This window comes from Vicugna pacos, chromosome 9 (genome assembly GCF_048564905.1).
Source record: "Vicugna pacos chromosome 9, VicPac4, whole genome shotgun sequence".
Classification (NCBI taxonomy): Eukaryota; Metazoa; Chordata; class Mammalia; order Artiodactyla; family Camelidae; genus Vicugna; species Vicugna pacos.
In genome coordinates, this window is record NC_132995.1 from 53,910,194 (window position 1) to 53,931,280 (window position 21,087).

Genomic DNA, 21,087 nt, shown 5'->3' on the forward strand with positions numbered 1-21,087 from the left:
TCGGGGGCCTCATTCCTCGGCTGGGAGTCGTGTTCGGAGCCTAAAGACCCCTAGGCGGAGCCCCGCCAGAGCCTGGCCTCGTCTGCCCCGTGGGGGATGGTCGGGGGTAAGGAGGTGACAGCGTTTCTTCTGGCCTCTTTCCCCTCTCCCTTCTTTCTCCTCTTCGCTTTCCGGGTCCCTCCTTCCTGGCCTCTCGCGTCCCCGAGACTACAGGCGACGCTCGGTCTCGGGTGGGGAGCTCCGTGTACTGCTCGACTGGCTTCTACACGTTTCCATGCTCCTGACGTTTCAGGGCTTCAGCAGCCAGTGTGAGAGCTTCCAAGAGCGGCCCCTTTGGAAAGCCTTTCCCAGCCTCCCTTTGTGGGGAGGGTGCAACGCGCCATGTGAGCGCAGGGAAGGTGGTACATGGGGGACGTCTGCCCGAGAGGCGGGGTCGTCAGCTGAGGGGGCTCCAGGGTGGCGGGGACCTGGCGGCCAAGGCCATGGGGTCCCGCGATGGGGCGTCGTGTGCCGCTTCCTGGTGTCAGGCCCCGAGCGTGCCCCCGTGAAGAGCCAGCCCGTGTGCCCAGAGCCAGCGGGTCTGAATGGGCTTCCAGCCGAGGAGGGAGGGGTTGGGGAGCACGTTCGCTCCGCGTGGCAACAGCGTAAGATTTTATAATCCTGCTCTGAGCACAACAGGAGCCTACGACTGCTAATTGGAAGACCTGTGCTTCAAGCCCAGCACGGAACGTTCTAGTCTTACTTCCACTCATTCTCCTGCTTCTCAGAGTCCCAATTTACCAAGCCTCCCTCCTGAGCTGCTTTTATGCTTCAGGCAGCGACCTGTAGCTCTCAGTTCTTGTCCTCACTAGCTTTGCTCTGTGGGCGCAGGGCGTGCAGCTGTGGAAGCTCAGTCGTCCTGGGTATTGACGGAGCTCGGCCCAGCGCGATGGATTCTCGCCATCGGGGTCTCACCAGATGCCTCTGGTCTCTCTGCACCTTCTGGAGCAACCAACCACACCTTGACCTACCTGATGGGACCTGTGGATTCCACAGGACCTGCCATGCTGATGGAGGCTGAAGAAAGGGCGTGGATATCAACTTCTCAGACTCCAGGTTGGTGCATCTCCACAGTCAGTCATAACCAGCCATCACAGGGTGCCACCAACACTTTGATTTCAGGGTGTTGTGTGCTTACCGTTTTAAAACATTTAACAACATTGCTTTTTTATTTTTTTAATTTTTAAATTAAAGTGTACTCAGTTTACAGCGTTGTGTCAATTTCTGGTGTACAGCGTACTTTTTCAGTTATATATATATATATATTACTGTTTCGATTCATTTTGCATTACCACAAGATATTGAATGTAGTTCTCTGTGCTGTATAGAAGAAGAAGGTTGCTGCTTATCTACTTCATATGTTGTAGTGAGCATCCTCACATCTTCAATTCCCAATGAACCCCTTCTCATCCCCTTTCCCCCACTGGTGACCATAAGTTGGTTTTCTATGTCTGTGAATCTGTTTCTGACTTATAAATAAGTCCTTTTGTGGTTTTGTTTTGTTTTTTTAGATTCCACATGTAAGTGATAGCATATGGTATTTTTTTTTCTGTTTCTAGCTTACTTCACTTTAAATGACAGTGTCCTGGTCCATTTGTGTTGCTCCAAATGACATTATTTTATTCTTCCTTACGGCTGAGTCGTATTCCATTGTATATACACACCACGACTTCTTTATCCAGTCATCTGTCAATGAACATTGAGTTTTCTCCAATGACACTGCTTTTTACACAGGTTTAGGTGTACACATACATGAAGCAGATATTACAGAGTCCTCTCGTATGCTCTGTTCTCCCTCACACAATTTCTTCTATTATTAATATCTTGCAGTCGTTTGCGACAAGGGCAGATGGATACCATGATCAAAGTGGAAGGCAGTTTTCCCAAAGTGAGGCTTATGCATTGCACCTCGAATGTGCTGACACTTATCATTTCCCCGAAACTGGCAATCGTGAATACACAAATTGTAGTATCGGGGAACTGTGTTTGAACTCTTTACTGCCATTTATGGTGAATAAGAGACCACTTATTCTATTTAATAGTTGGGGTAAAGTCTTGGAAGGCACTTCTGGGACACATTTTCCCCAGAGGGCAAAGCTTCCTGCTCCCCTTCTAAGTTGCTTTGGGGAAAAAATGCTGCATTTCCTTCAGGTGACAGACTGTGAATTAACAACCTTCCAGGTGAATGAAGATTAAGGTCTTAATCCGCAAAATAGGAACACTTTATTTCAGACTAGTTCCACTCCCCATTTTCTGTTGGAAAGGGAGAGTTGGTCATCTTACTCCTTTACTGCAGAAACACCACTTGAGATCTTGAACTCAGGGAGACCTACGTGGACAGGTGACTGCCTCTCCCAGCCCAGGGAAGACAGATGTTTCTGATAGTCTACCGAGCTTTCCCCAGTTTTACTTTTGTCTTTTATATCGGACATGCAATAACCCCAACTCACAAGCAGTAGTATCTAGCACGGTGTCCAGGGCGTAGCAAGTCAGGCACCAGAACATTTTCTACCAACTAGGGGAGGAAGATTTTGTGAGTGGAGTATTTCCCGGGGTCTCTATTGGAACGATACAGTGAGGTTCCCGAAAGAGAGTCTGGGAATCTTTGCCCATCCTTCAGTGACTGGTTTCCAGCATAGGGACCTGAAACATCTGGTGTCTCTTCCTCGCTCCCACAGGAACATAAGTCAGCCTTGGACCAGTGTTTCCCTAGAGACACCCCATGAAAGTGCACACGTTCCCTTTCGCCTGTCTGTGGTCATGATCATCCTTCCGTGGGGGACCTTTTGGGGATTACAAGTAACCAAGGCTGACACGCTTTTAAAGGGGCCTTTCCGCTCACAGAGAACTGGTTTTTAGCGCAGACCTCAAAGGAACATCCCCTCAGTCTTTGGGCAGCGGCCTGTGGGACTTCTGCATCCCCTAATATAGACTCAGACAGTTTTGTCCTTGGAAATGGTAGGGTGCTTTTAAAATGCAAACTTTAAGAGTTTCCCTTAGTTTCGCCCTGGTTGTGGCTGTGTTCTTTATCATGTAAAAGCCATTTCAGAATCTTGAGAGACATTTTCCAGCTTGGAGTTTTAAAAGGGGTGCCATGTGAATACAGAGTAAGGGAAGTTGGATTTACATTCCTGAGAGAAAGAACAAAAGAAAATGACGACAACACACTGGGTGAGACACAGGAAACAAGCATTTTCAAGAGAATGAGCGTGAGGCAACAAAGGTTAGTGAGTGATCCCTGAGAAATGGAAAACAAACAAGTGAGCCCTGCAATTGCTCCAGTTTGCCACCTGGAGAGAGTTTCCAGGCAAGGTGAGAGAGGAGACGGACAAGAAGCCCCATGGATTTCACTGAGTGGAGGACAGTGAGCTGAGAGTCTTGGTTCCTTCTCATCATCTCCCTTTCCCCACGTTGAGCCTTTTGGAGTTTGGTGTTCTCACCTGCTGATAACCCACAGTGTCCTGGGAAGAGTCAGGTTTAAGCCCTCTTCAGAAAGGAATGTGCCGCTCAATGTGAATCTCCCCAGTAGAATTAACACCATGCTTTACCCGCAGGGACTCCATAAATGCTGATAAATGATTAGGTACATAAATGGACGCCTCAACTGAGGTGACACTATGGGCCAAACTGATTTCTTCTTATGTTGGAAATAAACAATCTCCAAGAAAGACTATTAAACTCAGACAAGATGATTCTAAGACCTGAGTAATCTGGCAAAAGAAGGCTACCTTATAATTTTGTCCAGGCACAGACAAACCAAGGTCACTGTGCAACCGATAAAATCCCAAACTTCCTCTTCTCTTAAGGCAATGTTTTTCACATCTGTACTTCAGTCATAGACCTGCCTGTGCTGAGTCACAGTATTCAATATGGAACAAACCCTCCTTCCTCCCATCCTCCTTCGTATCTTCCAGCCAAAGCCCAAGTCTGATACGAGACTCCTTCTGATACCCTTTTCCTTAGATCATATTGTGTCTAACTGGCTACAAAGAACTAAAAACCCATATTGTTTAATGAGAAGTGTGTTCCTAGAGTTTGGCTTAAGTGAATTCACACGAGCTTTCCAGAAATGAGCATCTGCAAAGGGAGCCTCAGAAAGAAAGGTTATGTTGTGTGTCAGATAGCTAGGCTTAGAACTCCAGAACTTGCTGTTATCCTTAAGAAAAAAAAAAACAAAAACAAAGATCCTTTCTATCAAACCCTTTAATAAGTGACCTTAGGAGGTCAGACAGGATTGTCCCATGTGTTATTGAAGAGAGAGATTGAGGATAAGGTTCAGGGAGAAGGTTATTAAGGGAGACTGGTCAGCACAAACTTAGCTTAAAGAGACCTGGGATCTGGCAAAACAGAGAAACAAACAACGTTGTTGACCTTGAACCAGCAGCCAGTGCAGTAAGAGGTGAATGAGCTCAGAGATCACTCAGGGAAAGAGAGAGTCACCTTCTAACTTGCATCCTTCCCATGGAGTTGGAGCCTGAAAAAAAGAGGGATGTTCCCAAGAGATGGGTCACCATAACATAGCTGGGATTGGCTGGGTTGGTGGTTTCACAAGGGTGACAATGACCATAACCTCCAAGTGATCCACGAAGCATTCATGACGTAGTGATGGAAGGATAGAGCGGATTACTTTTCAACTCCAGGGCCCCAGGTTCATCACAACCCTGTTCACACTGAGGGATGATACTTCTGTGTGAGGACACTCAAAAGTACATTCTGTCCAGTCAAATCTAGTTGTCCAAATTCATCCTAAACTGAGGTGATTGATAATGAATTCATTACTCGGTTGACGTTCCTAGAGTCCTCGTGCAGTATTTGAGGTGCTATGAAAAATAACTTTCTATATCATTTATGAAGTAAGTACCAGCTTATTAAAAACCTTCAAAGTCTGACCCACAGCTTGCTCAGTGAGGAAAGCCAGGATTCAGGCTGATGAGTTATTTTGTAGTTATTTGTACAATGGGAAGCATTTCATCACTAAGACTGTATCCAGAGAGCGTATGTTCTTTATAAAACTGTTAGCATGGATAGAAAAATCAGGATTCTGTAGGAAAAAATGTGAGATAACTTATGGAGGAGAAAGAGTGCTGCTCAACTCCACTGGCCCACAGAGACACAGGAATCTCTTCATGCACTTAAACAAGCTGTAGGCCCGTGCCTGCCCCTGACATTGTGTAATAATACAGAGACCTTTAATTTACAGGATAAAGTGAATGAAGATGATGACAATGACCACAGCTTATCAGGAAAATCTAGCTTTGGGCTTTGGGAGTTGCAAATGGATTTGTATACAAGAGCAGTATGTGATTTTGGAAGACAACTTAGCAACATATTTGATTAAAATGGCCATTGAATATTTAGTCCATGTGCTGCCAATCACTTGATAGAGTGACTAGCCTACTTTGACTCTCGCCAACACTGACAATTTGAGAAAGGTCAAGGACTGACAGAAGAGCACATCCCCGCAGGAGTGGAGATACTTGTGACTTCAAGTAAGCCAAGTACCTTTTGTGAGCCTTTGGGTTCATCATTGTAGAGTGAGGAAATTTGGCACATTTTGTTTTTTCCCCCACAGAATTTGCGGCCCCACAGACAGCAGAAAATCGATTTCTTTCAAGCCTCTTCTGCGTCTCACACACCAATGGCATTAAGCAGTGTGGTTGGAGGATGACTTGGGGTCGGGAGAAGGTAAGCTTTCCTAAGTGGCTGATGCAGTCTTCCGTCTTTAACCTTGACACAAATGCTCCGGGGCACTTGGTCACACCCATTTCACCCTCAAGTCAGGTTAGTGCAGCAGCTAAACTGAAGGGACTGATGCTTCTGAGTGTCTCCTAAATCTCAGGGTCACCCGACCCAGGTGCTGAGAAAGTGAGGACTTCCTTTAGAACATCACTTTCCCCTGCCTGCCTGTCTTTCTCTTCTCAAGCTAATCTTCTATGTCCCTGAGCACAAGGGCACACAAACGCTGAGGATCATCAGCCTTCCCTGACCCATGACCTTGAACTTACCATGTTTTATTTTTCAGATCTAGACCAGGGCAATGGCACGTGTAAAACTCAAAGAGATCTGTCAAAGCAAGTTGCACGAACACTGCTTTGGATCCCTTTCTGTTCGATATGTGGGTGAAGTGGATGAATATAGAAGAGCAGCGTCATGCTGACAAGTCTTTCCAAATAGATGGTCTCTATTCAATGACATAAGCAGAAATTGCTTTTATCATTTAGACAGCTTGGAGACAGATTTTGTGGGACTACAACGCAATTCATATGTGAGAAGTATAAAATGTAGTGTTTAGTGACATTGCAAAAAACAGCAAATAGAGCAATCCACACCTAGAGGAGGAGTTTAGAAGACTGGCACGTCAAACCTGACGTACGTTTATGGAGCCAAGAAGTTGTCCAAGTGAGATGAGGATCTGAGCTAACAAGGGATGCAGTGAACAGAATATTGAGTCAGGACGGAAAACACTGTTTAAATGAATTATTCATTCACATGATACAATATTCTGCTCTTTGTCCTACAGTTTTTGTGATTTACACAAAACTGGCAAAGACCCAGAGGACAATGTCGTGTCATTCTACAAGTCTGCCATCTTTCACGGTGAAAAAGCCTTAAAATGTGTGAGCACTTAATGAGAAAGTGGTGTGACTTTATGACAGCCTTTAAGAAAATAAGACTTTCAAGGAAACACTTTATCTCTTGATATTTTTATAGACACAGGAGACAACACGAGAACTATGCTTGGATGACTTTTGGGAAGAGATAGGTTGGTGGTATCAGCACAAGTGTAGAAAGCGATCAAGAGTGGCTGGAGAAGGAGTGTCCCCATAGGTGGCGACGTTCATGAGACCCCAAGCGGCGTGGCCTAGGCAACTGGAAGGCAGGGGCCCCCAGGATTCCATGCCCCTCCCCCACCGTCCAGTTCTGTTATTGCAACTGCAGGCGGTTACCTGGCACGCCAGGGCCCGCTCCATCACTCCTGTTAGAGTCTGCGCAGCAGGCAGTGCCTGGGGCCCTGAGCTCTGTGCTCTTGAACGTCGTTTGTGTGGTTCGAGACCCTCAAGTGTTGTGAGCTGGTGATCCAGTTGTTGCCAACAGTAAGTTAAGTACTCCCGTTGTTGTCATGCCTCAATCCTGATTAAATTTATGTGGCTTCACTTGTTTTTAATCCATCATATGCTGCGTTTCTTCTCCCCAGCCCCCAGCTCTACATCCTCTACCTCACGTCACCATGGCAGAATGTCTTGGCCCTTTATGTGGTCCGAGGGCAGAAGTTACACTGTTGGAGATCAACCAGGAGCTGCACTTAGAGCTGACCAAACAGAAGCAGGACTTCCGAGATCTCACCCAGAAATTCCTTGTATGCCAAGCTACTACCTACTACCTGGCCAACCAGCTGCAGAAATACAGTAAGTCCTAAGGGTCATGGTCAGCAACGTGGGGAATGATCACTTTCTTCCCTCTCAGAAACGGAAACTCTCCAGACTTTCCCTTGCACCCCTTTGTCAGCATAAATGTCATTCTGAGCACAAGGCAGGAAAGGTAGAAGTAGCTATTTGACCCTCATTTCCCTGAGGATGGGAAAGCTGCGGCACAAAGAGTTGAGCAAATGTTCCAGGTGTGTAGTGAGCTGTAGTGTGCGACTAGAGTTCAAATCCCAGTTCTTGATGCCTCGTGAGATCTCTCTACAACAAGCTAAACTCTGTCCATTGGAATCTTTGCTGAGGTGTATCTGGTCTTGCATCACTGTCGCCTAAACGTCTGGGACTAATGACTGCCCTCAGCAAGCTTCCCTGAGGTCACCGTGGCAAAGCACTGTGCCAGTTACACTGAGGTCATGTGGTGACAGCACACACTGGGGGAAGCAGTGATAGCACCTGCTTTGAAGGAGCTAAAGGATGAGCCAAGTCCTCGTGGAAACCGTGGTCTCGATGAGTGATACCATTCAGACAGGGGCTCCCTGGTGAGAGGGAAGCTGAGTTTCCTGGGTGGAGGGCCTCCTTCCAGAATCCCAGGAGGTCATGTGACACCCTGTGTTGAGAGTCCGGATGTTTTCTGGAGAAATCTGACAATCTGCATCACCCAGTTTGTCTCTTGCTGTGCTGGTGAAACTTTGGTGATGTGGGTCAGCAGGAAATCCAGGCGACCTTGAAGGCTGGATCATGAGACATGTGGCCAAAATGAGAATGAGGGTAAGTGGGGGAGAACCCCATCCCTAGTAAAACCCACAGCAGTATGTGGGGCAGGCCCTTCCTAGTGCAGAGAAGATCAGAGACTCTCGGCCAGGCTTCCTGGGCTCATAATCCATGCTGCATTTCTTTCTGTGCCTCAGTTACCCTCTCTGTCCATCCAGTGTTGCTGCATGTTTGAGATGCAAACAATAGTAAATTCTTGTAAAACTCTTACAACAGTGCAGGCAGATTGTAAAGACACTTCCTAGCATTGCAACTTGGACTAACACAGATTATCCTAGTATTTTGGCTCATGTCTTTCACGTCCTTATAGTTCTATGCAACATATTTCACACAAGTGTATCCAGAAGAATTTTCTTTACCCTTTGAGGTACTTCTTCATTACTGAAATCCCAGCACAAGGGAACCATGAGTCCATTAGTCCTAGGGTCCATCCCAACCACACAGGAAGCCACCACTTCATGCCCGTGCTCGGTGTTTCACCTCTGAGGTTGCAAGTCTTGGTAGAGTGGCCCGTGATGCAGGGTCAGTCTCAGGAGATGTGAATTCTGACCTTTGCTAATGCCACTTTGTCTTCTTTACTTCCTTTCTGTGCCTTGGAGTTTCTCGTTCCTCAGCTCTGAAATGGGGACTAATGGAATGCCATGCAGTCGGGAGGCTGAGGAATGAGACGTGGAAATCCCTGCCTAGAGCCTTGTAGCAGGGTTACCTCTGACCTTGGGCTGGACCCTGCCTCCTCCCTGGAGGGCAGTGAGCACAGCAGGGTGTGCAGCTTTCCCCTGAGGCAGCGTCTCTGTTTCCTCAGAGTGTGAAGAGTGCAAGGACATCATTGAATCCGTGCTGGGGGAGAAGCTGCAGTTTCGGGTGGTGACGTTGGCAGAGAAGCTGGCAGAGAAGCTGGCAGAGAAGCCAGTGCTAGCTGATGAGAGGTTCAGGTAAGGAGGGCTCTGTGCAGGGGGGCTGGTGGGAAGTGTAGGCCTGTCCGAAGTGGGGCCGCGAGCGACTTTGGGCCAGGGGAGTGCAGAAATGGACATCACAGTACATGAAATTCACCAGATTCAAATCCAGTGAATAAGTCAGTGGCCTTTGGAACCTTCACCACGTTGTGCAACCAGTACCTCACTGACCTCTGAATCACAGTCCCCTCCTGAATCACTACACCTTGTCATCCTTCCTTGACTCTCTCATTCTCCTGTGCTTTCCACTTGTCACCAGCTGGACGTGTCCACACCATGTATGACTTTGTGACACTCACTGCCCAACATACCCTACATGGATCTTTACATGCAAAGGGGCATGGCTCCGTGAGACACTGAACAGACAGCTTCATGAAGCAGGCTTAGGAAGACATTAGGGTTTGTTGCCAGAAGAAGAAGATGACTGGGACGTAACGGAATCTTAGAAGAGTATCCCTGATACAGAGGAAGCCTTTGTTATACCATTTGTCTCCTCTTTCCACAGGACATTCCCCCCATATGTGCCAGAATTCTGCTCTGATGGCTCCTCGGGGATGTTCTCACAGAATTGCCTTTGAAACCTCTGACCACGTATCATCCAACTGTGCATTTTAACACCGTCTCTTCTATCTCTTCTTAGGGAATACGATACCCTAATTCGCTCTCAGGCACGAGAGCTGACCGAGTTACGGAGGAAATTACGGGACGGGAGAGAAGACTCTGTCCTGCTCATCCAGCAGCTGAAGGACATCCTCACCCACGATGACCTGGACAACAACCAGGGACAGGGCTTCCAAGAGCAGCTGACCAAGGGACGCAGGCTGGCAGAGCGCCTTGCCCGCAAGCTCAGCCCAGGTAACGTGGCCACAGGCTCTGATAGCGCTGAGCCTCTCAGGCAAAGCTTCCTGGCTCATAAGAGACTCCTCACCTCGACTAGGAGTGTGCTGTTTCCATGTTTCATTTTGGGGAGCATGACAGGACCAGGACTGGCTGAGTGGGAGGACAGAGGAGAAATGCACAAGATAGAGGTCACAGTGTTTCAACGACCTGCTTCCCCCTGATGGACGGTGGCCTTTGGGGCAAGAGAGCATCCCCCGGGGTTAAAGCCCGGGAAGGAGGATGTGACAGGGGGTAGCTTGTGGGAGTGGAAAGTGCCCTGCGCTATGCATCAAAGTTCCCAGACTCCAGCCTGAGTGTTGCCTTTACTGACTGTGAGCGAGTGATTGATTTTCCCTATTTCAGTGTCTAGTTCCTCTTCTGTACAATGGATCAAACGGTCTGTTGATGGTGCTGCAGTGATTAATCTGGGAATCTTCATGAATCAGTTCAGAAAAAGAGAAGCCCTTCACTGTGTAGGGTTGGATTGGGCACTGAACGTTGCTGAAGTTGTGTTGGGAAATTTGTCTCAGTGCGCAATTTCCATAGAGAGAATTTCCACTGAGAACACTCAGAGAGCATGTGAAGTTCCCAGGATCCGTGCACGTGGAGGCATGTGGGACAGGGTCGTTTTCCTCTTCTTTCACAAAGCAGAGGATCTCTATGAGAGCCGTGAAAGGGTGTACAGCCTGTGTCTAGGGAGAACTTTTTGGCCGGATAGATGAATGTGTTGTAGAGGTTGAGATGGGAGGTGGACACTTGTACAGTGGTATAGGGAACAAAGACCATTTAAATGTCGACCCCATGTCAGGTAGAGGGGACGGGATTGTCATCCAGCTGTTTGGTGTCACACTGAACGATGGATCAGACATCTGGACCAGGCCAATTATTTAAAGACATTGCATTGGAACCTGAGCACAGCAGTGACTCATACAAAAATATTTATGTTCCCATGGCCATATATAGCCATTCTGATTGCAGTCTGTGAATTGGGGAAAAGCTGACTGGATATTTGTGAATTTGTTCGCAGAAGTTGATGAAGATGAGGAATATAAACTGGAAGAAGAAACACTCACCCCCAGGTAACCATGAAGTCTTAGGAACCGGTAATGGGTAGGTGAGCTACGGAGAGGGTAGAAGAAAGATGAAGACGTGAGGGCAAGACAGTGTCATGTAGCAGATGTGAGAAACGCAAACCTGCAGATTGCATTGATTGATTTCAATCACCCAGCATGGAAGTGGCCCTTTCACTTGGTTGTCTACTGTTCTGTGGCCCTTGTAGCTACGGCCCAAGAGAATGTACCACCTTTAGGGTTTCCTGCGCACACAGAGACTATGGATACTCTCCTAAATGAACACTAAGATGAGATAAATAAGTACTTTTACAGAGTTTTCAGTGCTTGTTAGTAAGGAAGGTAGCAATGGAATCAGCAAAGGAGGAACTCAAAAAATAAAGCACCAATGAAACTGCCTAGAAAAAAGTGTAGTTCTCGTGTGGCACCAGTAAGAGAAAGGCTTTAGAGGCCTTTCTGTTCCTAAATAGAAGGGATAATATCTCTGAGGCCCTAGAATACCTTGAGAGTTAGAATCACTTGACTACCTTATCTTAAACTGAATATGATAGAGGCAGATGGCAATAACACCTGGTGTGGCGGTTCACTTGTGCTTCGTGATCGTGATAGGACCACACTGGGATGTTTGAATCTCATTCCTCATCACATGCTGTGTGGCCAGTGCACCGAGCAACTACTGGTCTCTCCCTCTGCCACCCCCTGACAGCCACACTCTGCTTGACATCAAGAAGAATAGTTAGTTCCCTCTTTCTGAGGACTGACAACTTTCCTTTTCATGACTACATCCTATGCCCTCAATCAAAATCAGTTATGACAACATGGTGTCCGATGGACATAGCTGAATTTTCTGTCATCACTTTCCCACCTGATACAGCATTGAGCTGCAGGAGTTGGAGAAGGAGGAAGTGCTCCAGGACGGCCAGGATGAATGTGTTCTGAATCCTTCACTTCTCCAAGAAGGATCTGTCTGCAACCAGCTAGACAGTGAAGGCAACGTTGCAGTCGGTGAAGAGAAAGTCGGCCGTGCTCCGGATGTTTCTGGTGATTGCTCCTGTGTTCCAGAGGGTGAAATTCCAACTGACCTCCCAGGTAGCCTTTCTAGTTTTGTTCCCCCACACACTGTCTACAATGAAGAAAGTTTTCTATGGAATTAGACACTAGTGGTACATGCTGGCTTAACCCGGAGAACAGGATGGATTAAGAAAGAGAGGCATTTGTGAACCAGGAAGCCTTGATTCCTTTCTAGGCCCAATTCTTACAACTGAAACCCTCGAGCCAAAGTCAGGCCATGGGACCCACGTCAGGGGTGACAAACTTGCCCCCACTTTCGCGGAACATTCACACAAAATGTCTGTCAGACATCGTTTGTGTGAAGTGTGTCTTCCAACCTACAGTGATCTAAGTGTTCTTTTGGACACTGTCCCTAGCCTTTCTCTGCCTTAGCAAACAGAATGGTAGCCTCCCCTATATGTTAGGTCATGTGGTGTCTCTGGTTTCACTGATGTCAGTGCAAGTCTTCATCTTCCTGTTGTTGGCTTCTCTTAGTTAAGTAGATGTTTGAAAATCAGAAAAGAACCCAGTGTTCCTGTACCTTGCTCGGATGTTTCCATGAAGTAAGGCTGGGCTCTGGCAGTCTCTCCAGCCTTGAATGCCCATGGTTTCTGTGTAGCAGCAGATTTTCTCATGGATTTGAAGGTTTGTAGAATTCACCTGGTCTCAAGCACAAATTCCTCCATAGCATCAGCAACCGCCTTATGTGATGGGATGAAGCAATAGTATAGAAAGTCTTCTAGAAAGCACCTGAGCTGATTTCTAGGAACTTGAAGGAAAATATTCTATGAAATCTACAGTCTCAGAAGATGGGATAGTGGGAAAAAGCTCACCCAGATCAGCCAGAGAATGTCCCCCAAGCATTTGGCAGAAGTCCTGTGTAAATCTCCTAAGACTTAAGTGTCCTGAAATACCTCTCCTAAAATATTCTGTTGTTGCACTGAGAATATTAATGTCCTTGTGCTACCTGCGTGCAGTGTGTTGGCATGCGTGAGGTGTGATTAGTTCATCGTGACCTGCTGTCTCTGAATTTCTTCCCAGACAATCAGAATGACCGTGACGAAGCAGCTGGACAAGAGCCAACGACCCCCAGGTAATTCTGAGGATTTCTGGGCTGTTGATGCCAATCTTGACACCAGAAGACCTCAGATGCAGGGAAAAGATAATGTGCTGAGTATACCTTTTTGACCCATTCACTCAACAGCCCCATATGCACTTTAAAAATGTTGTTTCTTTCCATTGTGCTAGATGTGTGTGTTTGAATTTGTGACTCTCTCCAATTTAGTCATGTGCAGTGATTTGACCAAGGTGAACTAGCCAAACTTGGGGGTCTCAGCTGTCAGGAGTCCTCCCCTGTGTGGATAAAGGCAGGGTGAGATTCACATGTGTTTTGTGCCTGTTTGGCATCAGCATGTCGATAAGCATTTGACTGCAAGTGAAGAAAACAGACAAAAAGATTCAAAAGTATCTCAAAATGTTGAGAGTACACTCCTTCAAGTTAGGAGTTAGATGTGTGCAATTCCTAAAAAAGCCCTGTTTTCTTGGGCACCACATGTATAGCTCAACACAATGTATGCTGAAAGCAGGAGCCAGGGTCATAGTCCTCTCTGTTTCCTGGGAGTCATGCCTGTAACAGCACACACGGCGAGTCCAAGTGCTCCTTCAACAGCTGGTTGCATGGCCAGGGTTCGGAGCACCTGCTGCTCTCTCCCTCTCCCACCCCATCGTGGCCACACTCTGCTTGACATATAGGAGGATACTAATTTCCCTCTTTGGGTGGCTTTCTGTGCCCACTCGCTATGCCCCTCTTTCCAAACCAGCTAGGAGAGCTTGGTGTTCGATCCTCGTAGTTGAATTTTCTGTCATCCCTTTCCCACCTGGCACAGCGCGGAGCTAGAGGCACCTGAGAAGGAGGAGGTGCTCCTGGAGTCCCAGGATGAATGTGTTTTGAATCCTTCACTTCTCCAAGAGGGATCTGACCGCACCCAGCTAGACAGTGAAGGCAAATTTGCACTCGATGAAGAGAAAGTTGGCCGTGCTCCGGATGTTGCTGGTGATTGCTCCGATGTTCCAGAGGGTGAAATTCCAACTGACCTCCCAGGTAGCCTTTCTATTTTTGTTCCCCCACACACCGTGTAGTCTGAAGAAAGTCTTCTCTGAAGGTAGACCCTAGTGGCACATATTGCTTTAGCCCAGAAACAGGATGGATTATGGCAGAGAGACATCATGTGAGCCAGGAAGCATCGATCCCTTTCTAGGCCCAATTCTTGCATCTGTGACCCTGGAGCCAAAGTCAGGCCCTGGGACCCAAGTCAGCGGTGACAAAGTGTCCCCTGCCTTGGCAGAACATCCGGAGGAAGTGTCTCTCAGACATCGTTTGTGTGAAGTGCGTCTTCCAACCTATAGTGATCTAACTGTTCCTTTTGGACAGTGTCCCTGGCCTTTCTTTGCCCGAGCAAACAGAGTGGTAGCCTCGCCTATATGTTAGGTCATGTGGTGTCTCTGGCTTCATTGATGTCTGTGCAAGTCTTCATCTTCCTGATGTTGGCTTCTCTTAGGTAAGTAGCTGGTTAAAACCCAGGAAAGAACCAAGTGTTCCTGTCCCTTGCTCGGATGTTTCCATGAAGTAAGGCTGGGCTCTGGCAGTCTCTCCAGCCTTGAATGCCCATGGTTTCTGTGTAGCACCAGATTTTCCCATGGATTTCAAGGTTTGTAAAATTTATCTGGTCTCAAGCAGAAATTCCTCCATAGCATCAGCAACCGCATTATGTGACAGAATTAGCCAATACTGTAAATAAAACTCAAGAAAACATCTTAGCTGATTTCTTGGACCTTTGGAAAAATACACTCTTTACTAGACAGAGTCGTAAGTTGTGGTATTGGAAGAACGCTCAAGTAGATCAGCCAGAGTACTTGAGCGAAACATGTTTCATCATTCCTGTCCAATTCTGATAAGACTCAAGTGTTGTGAAATGTCTCTCCTAAAATTTTCCTGTTGTTGCACTGAGAATATTAATGTCCTTGTGGTACCTGTGTTCACTGAGTTGGTATGTGTGATGTGTGATTTGTTTATGGTGACCTTCTGTCTCTGAATTTCTTACCAGAAAATCAGAATGAGTGTGTCGAAGCAGCTGGACAAGAGCCAATGACCCCCAGGTAATTCTTAAGAATACTGGGCTGTTACTGTGAATGTTGACACCAGAAGACGTCAGATCCAGGGAAAAGAGAATGTGCTGAATATGACTGTCTCATCCATTCACTCGACAGCCAAACGTGCACTTGAGCAATGGTGTTTCTTTCCATTGTGGCAGTTGTGTGTGTTTAAATTTGTGACTCTCTCAAGTTTAGTCATGTACAGTGCTTTAAGCCAGGTCAACGAGCCAAACTTGGGGTTCCCTGTAGTCAGCTGCTGTCTTCTCTGTGGATAAAAGCAGGGTGAGATGCACATCTGTTTTGTAGCTGTTTGGTGTCAGCATCTGGATAAGTATTTGAGTGCAAGAGAAGAAAATACATTCATATTCTATAACAATGTAAGGAATTTTTGCTTGAATGCTGATTTATATTCTATATTTTCTCAAAAGATGTATTCACTTGAGCACTGCATATATAGTTCAACACAATATCTGCAAAGTGGACCCAGTATTTAGTCCTCTGTGTGTTCTGGGAGTCATGCCTGTAGCACACAGGGAGAGTCCGTTTCCTCCCTCAACAGCTGGTTGTGTGGCCAGGGCTCGGAGCGCCTCTTGCTCTCTCCTCTCTCCCTCTCCCACGCCATGGCGGCCACACTCTGCCTCACATATAGGAGAGTCACTTCCCTCTTTAAGGGGCCTTCCCTCTGGCTTTCTGTGACCACTACCTATGCTTTCCTTCCATAGCAGGTGATCTGATTAGGTGTCTAACCGTCTTAGTTAAATATTCTGTCATTCCTTTCCCACCTGGCACAGCACGGACCTACAGGAGTTTGAGAAGGATGAAGTGCTCCACAAATCCCAGGATGAAGGTGTTTGGGCTCCTTCCCTTCATCAGGAAGGTTCTGACGTCTGTGAGACTCACAGTGATGGAAAATTTGCATTTTATGAACAGAAAGTGATGTCTACCCTGGAGGGAGCCGGTGGTGGCCCCCATGTTAAAGAGGATGAAATTCCAAGTGACCTCCCAGGTAGTCTGCATTGTCTTTACCCCACACGATTTGTCTAGTCTATGAGAATTTGTTGACATGTATACATTATAAGCTTACATTGTGTTTCGAATCAGGCCCTACTATTGCCTTCATTTGTTTCTTTATTTATTCATTTGGTTATTTGCAGTATGTTTAGTGTACAACGTGTCAGTTTCTGGGTTACAGCATGATATTTCAGTCATACATATGCATACATATATTCATTTTTATATTCTTTTCCATTGTAGGTTACTACAAGATATTGAATAGAATTCCCTGTGCTATACGGAAGAAATTTGTTGTTTAACGTCCTTTATATATAATAGTTAATATTTGCACAACTGGAACTCCCAGTTTATCCCTTCTCTCACCCCCTTTCTCTCCAGCAACCATAAGTTTGTTTTGTATGTCTGTGAGTCTATTTCCGTTAGGCAGGTAACTTCATTAGTGTCTTCTTGTTTCTCGTTTATATTCCGTACATGAGTGATATCATGTGGTCCTTGTCTCTCTCTTTGTGGCTTACTTCCCTTGAACGAGCATCTCTAAATTCATCCATGTTGCTGCAAATGGCCCTATTTTATTCTTTTGTACGGCTGAGTAGTATTCCATTGTACAAATATGCCACAGACTCTTTATCCAGGTATCTGTGGATGGTCATTTAGGTTGTTTCCATGTCTTGGCGATCGTATACGGTGCTGCTATTAACATTGGGGTGCGTGTGTCTTTTCCAATTAGACTTCACTCTGGATGTATGCCCAGGATTGGAATTGCTGGATCATATGGTAAGTGTGTTTTTAGTTTTTGAGGAATCTCCAATCCTCTTTTCCTGTAATGGCTGCCCCAAACTGCATGTCCACCAATACTGTAGGAGGGTTCCCTTTTCTCCACACCCTTTCCAGCATTTAGGGTTTGTGAGCTTTTTCATAAAGGCCATTCTGACTGATGTGAGGTGATCCTTAATTGCAGTTTTGATTTGCATTTGTCTGATAATTAGCGGTATTCAACATGTTTTCATGTACCTCTTGGCCATTTGCATGTCTTCCTTGAAGAATTCCTTTTTAGGTCCTGTGTCCATTTTTGGATATGATTTTTTGGGTTTCTGTTGTTGTTGTTTTTAAGCTGTATGTGACGTTTGTATACCCTGGAAAGTCAACCGTTGTCAGTTGCATCATTTGCAACTATTTTCTCCCATTTTGTAGGTTATTGTTTTGTTTTTCTTTTGGTTCCCTTTGCTGTGCAAAAGCTTCTAGGTTTAATTACGTCCCATTTGTTAATTTTTGCTTTTTCTCATTTGCCTGGGTAGACTGCCCCAGGAAAACATTGCTAAGATTTATGTTCAAGAATAATTTGTCTATGATTTCTTCTCAGCGGTTTATAGTGTCTTGTCTTGTATTTAAGTGTTTAAGCCATTTTGATTTTATTTTTGTTTATAGTGTCCTCACGTCGTTGATATATGTGTGCCTGTCCAGTTTTCCCAACGCCGCTTGCTGAAGGGACTGTCTTTTCTCCATCGTATATTCTTGCCTCCGTTGTAGAAGATGACATGATTGTAATTCTGTGGGTTTATTTCTGGGCTCTCGATTCTGTTCCATACAATTGCCTTTAAAATAACACATTCCCTGAGTTAGTGAACATTACTCGATTCCTAGTCATGTTTGTCTCACTGGCCAATCACTAGACCAAAGGTGGTCCTACCAGACTCCCATAGAGCTCTCCAGTTGTGTCATAGGAAGTAACTTTCTGGTCTCCTAATTTTGAATGACTCTCTTATCTTGCGTTTCATGCTCTAATTTTGGTTCCTGAGCAGTGTCCTTGAGTTTCTAGACCTGTCCTAGGGTGTTGGCAGTCTAGTTTATATCTTTGGAGATGTCACTTCTTTGATTGTTTGTGTCAACCCAAAAGTATCTCCTTCCATTTGTCTTATCTTATCCAGAGGCTTCAGAAACCTGAACACAAGCACCACTATCATCTTTGGTATGTTTCTCTGAAGCAAGGCAGGGTCCTGGAACGTGCAACCAAATGAATGGCCACCCTTTCTTGGGGGCACTGAAGACCGTGTTGACTTGTGTTTAGATTCTGCTCATCAGTCTAATGTCAATGGAGAATGTATCTACCCCAGTAACAGACAGCATTTCAGATGGAAAAATTCTGAATATTAGTGCAAACTTCTAAGAAATAGCTAGGCAGTCCCTCAGGATCTGTGGGTAAAAGGATGTGGTTACTGTTTGCCTAGACTCAGGACATAGTGTGGGGACATCCTGTCATATTAAGGAGACGTGTCCAGGGGCTCAAGAAGCATACCAAGTGCCTTCTTCTAAGGTTCTGTCTAGGGCCTCCCGGAATATTTCTCCCACACTACCCCGTTACCACATTGCATACGTGCATGTTGCTGTGCTAAGTTTTGCATGGTATTGATCATAGGGAAGTGGGTTTTGCCCAATGTAACTGTTCTGTGAACTCATTTACAGAAAAGCAAAATGATCAAGATGGTGTGAAAGGAGCAGAGCCAATCGTCCCCAGGTAATTTTGAATATTTTTACCCTGTTGATAAAATGTGACTTCTGTAGTCCCCTAATCCAGGGTCAGCAGGAAGTGCTGAATACAACTGTATGGTCCACTTTGCCAACCAGAAATTATCTTTTTTATAATCTTTTCTGCTTTCATTGTGCTACTTACATGGTTTCCTTTTCTAATTAACTTCTTACTTTGGTTTTCTTTTTGATACTCTGATTTTCATGCACTCATTTTTTCTCTCCTGTGTGATTGACAGAGTGAGATGCAAATCTGCTTTCTGCCTGTTTTGTGTTCGCATGTTGGCATGTGTTTGATAGCAAGAGTGTAAATAGACAGTAACAGAATTATATTCTGCCACAATAATCTTACAAAGAGGCCTTGGTAGCACGAGATTTCTGGGACACTAGGGTGCCCCCAAAGCTATATGCACTTTCTCTCTCCATGTAGCACTGAGTGCAATCGAAATGAAAGGGTGAAAGGCAATGTTACGTGGCCCTATGTTATGGGTCATGATTCTACGGTATAGAGAGAATCAGTCTCTTTCTTCATCAGCTTGTTATTTGGCCAGGGTCCTGAGCACCCACTGTCAATTCTGTCTCCTGCTCCTCTGAAGAAACACACACTGTCCCACCAGAAAAGATATTTTATCCTGCTTATTGGGTCAGCCTTCGGCTTCCTTCACCACTCAATTAAACATTCCATCGAAAGGAGAAAGGAGTCTAGATTTCTGATTGCTATTATGGTAATCTTTGGTCTCCCTACCCACTAGGCTCAGCACGGAGCTGCCGCAGGTGGTAGAGGATGACATCCCACTGCCCTCAGTGGAGGAATCCTATTTGATTTACTCAGTTCTTCGAAACCTGTCAGACTCCTTCTGGCCTTCTAGGAGCGCTGCCATCTACTCATTCGAGGGATTGGAACTCTCTTATGCTCGGGATGTCACCAGTGAGTACTTTTATCAGTATGATAAACCTCCAACTGGACTGCCAGGTGGACTTTGTGTCTTTTGTACTTCACACCTCTGGCGGTGCTGAGCTATGGCATCCCTGTGGGCACACCCTATAGAGATATATTGAGAAGGTTTAGGTCCCAGAATTGAGTTTTAAGCACAGACATCATGTGGGTAAGGGAGCTGTGCTCTCTTCCTCATCCCAGGGCAACCATATGCTTTGGGCCTCAAAGTAGATCACTGAACCCAAAGCTAGGGTGTCAATGTCACTCACCTCTGTGCCTTTGTACTGAGGTGCCTTTTTTCCTGATTCCCATCAAATGTCTCTTCTTACTTATAATCTTCTCATGTTCATACCCTAAAATACCCCTTGAGTTTCTATGCGTTTCAAAAGATGTTGACAGCCTTAACTACATCTCTGGATTTGTTGTTTCCCTGGGGTCACTGCTGTCATCCCCAGTGTCTGTCTCCTCTAACTTGACTGTCTTAGTGGAGCAGCAACCTGAACAGCAGGACACAAGCAGCTCTACCATCACCTTGCATGTATGTTTCCATGGAGTGCAGCTGAAGCCAGCATTTCCCCGCTCCATCGAGGGTTGATGTTTCTCTTTAGCAGAAAGCTCATTTTCATGCTAGGGTTTGTAGATTCCAACCAGTAGTCTGTTTTCAGTGTATAAATTCTGCTAAACCACCCAGCATACAGTGAGGGAAGGGCTGAATATCCCGGTATTCTTTTTAGAATGCAGATGGGCTATTCCTCAGAATCTGTGGGGAAAAGATACATTTCACTTTTGACTCAGACTTGGAAAACGTGAGTGTGGTGAGGATCGACCTGACTGAGGAGAGACCGCCCAGTGATCAGGAAAGCAAACCCAGGCACTCCACGGGAGGCCACGGGAGGCCTCCTGGGATGTTCTTCTTCCATTATCCTCCCGTGCTTCTGGTGATACATTTTCCCTGCGATAGTATTGGATACCTCCGTATTAACACGTATAGTGGGATCTGATTAATGTTTCTTGCCCTGTCTGAATTGATCCATAGACAATCATACTGTTGTTGAGGAAGAGAAAGGACAAGACTGCATACGTTCCAGGTAATTCTGAAGAATCATGGGTTTTTTGTTTCCCTTATGCTAATTAATGATTGATTGATTGATTGATATCAGAGTCTAGTCAGTTGACAATGTTGTGTCCATTTCTGTTCTATAGCGTAATAACGAATCATGGCTCTTAATTTAATGTTGACATATGGTGAGGTCAGATCCAGAGAAATGAGAAACTGC

The 21,087-nt window shown here is 45.8% G+C and overlaps 1 protein-coding gene across 1 annotated transcript in view; it reads left to right on the plus strand.

The window, feature by feature from the left end:
• The first annotated feature begins 32 nt into the window (after nucleotides 1-32).
• The window catches only part of LOC116281856 (NBPF family member NBPF4-like), a 29,545-nt gene continuing 8,490 nt past the window's right edge, over nucleotides 33-21,087 (plus strand). The window contains exons 1-14 of the mRNA XM_072967865.1: nucleotides 33-106; nucleotides 871-1,095; nucleotides 5,240-5,528; nucleotides 5,612-5,724; nucleotides 7,235-7,445; nucleotides 9,034-9,163; nucleotides 9,825-10,039; nucleotides 11,091-11,142; nucleotides 12,008-12,222; nucleotides 13,225-13,276; nucleotides 16,128-16,342; nucleotides 18,811-18,862; nucleotides 19,626-19,801; nucleotides 20,847-20,898. Coding sequence (XP_072823966.1) covers nucleotides 5,704-5,724; nucleotides 7,235-7,445; nucleotides 9,034-9,163; nucleotides 9,825-10,039; nucleotides 11,091-11,142; nucleotides 12,008-12,222; nucleotides 13,225-13,276; nucleotides 16,128-16,342; nucleotides 18,811-18,862; nucleotides 19,626-19,801; nucleotides 20,847-20,898 — 1,391 coding nt within the window. The 5' untranslated portion in view covers nucleotides 33-106; nucleotides 871-1,095; nucleotides 5,240-5,528; nucleotides 5,612-5,703. The remainder of the gene's footprint in view (nucleotides 107-870; nucleotides 1,096-5,239; nucleotides 5,529-5,611; nucleotides 5,725-7,234; nucleotides 7,446-9,033; nucleotides 9,164-9,824; nucleotides 10,040-11,090; nucleotides 11,143-12,007; nucleotides 12,223-13,224; nucleotides 13,277-16,127; nucleotides 16,343-18,810; nucleotides 18,863-19,625; nucleotides 19,802-20,846; nucleotides 20,899-21,087) is intronic.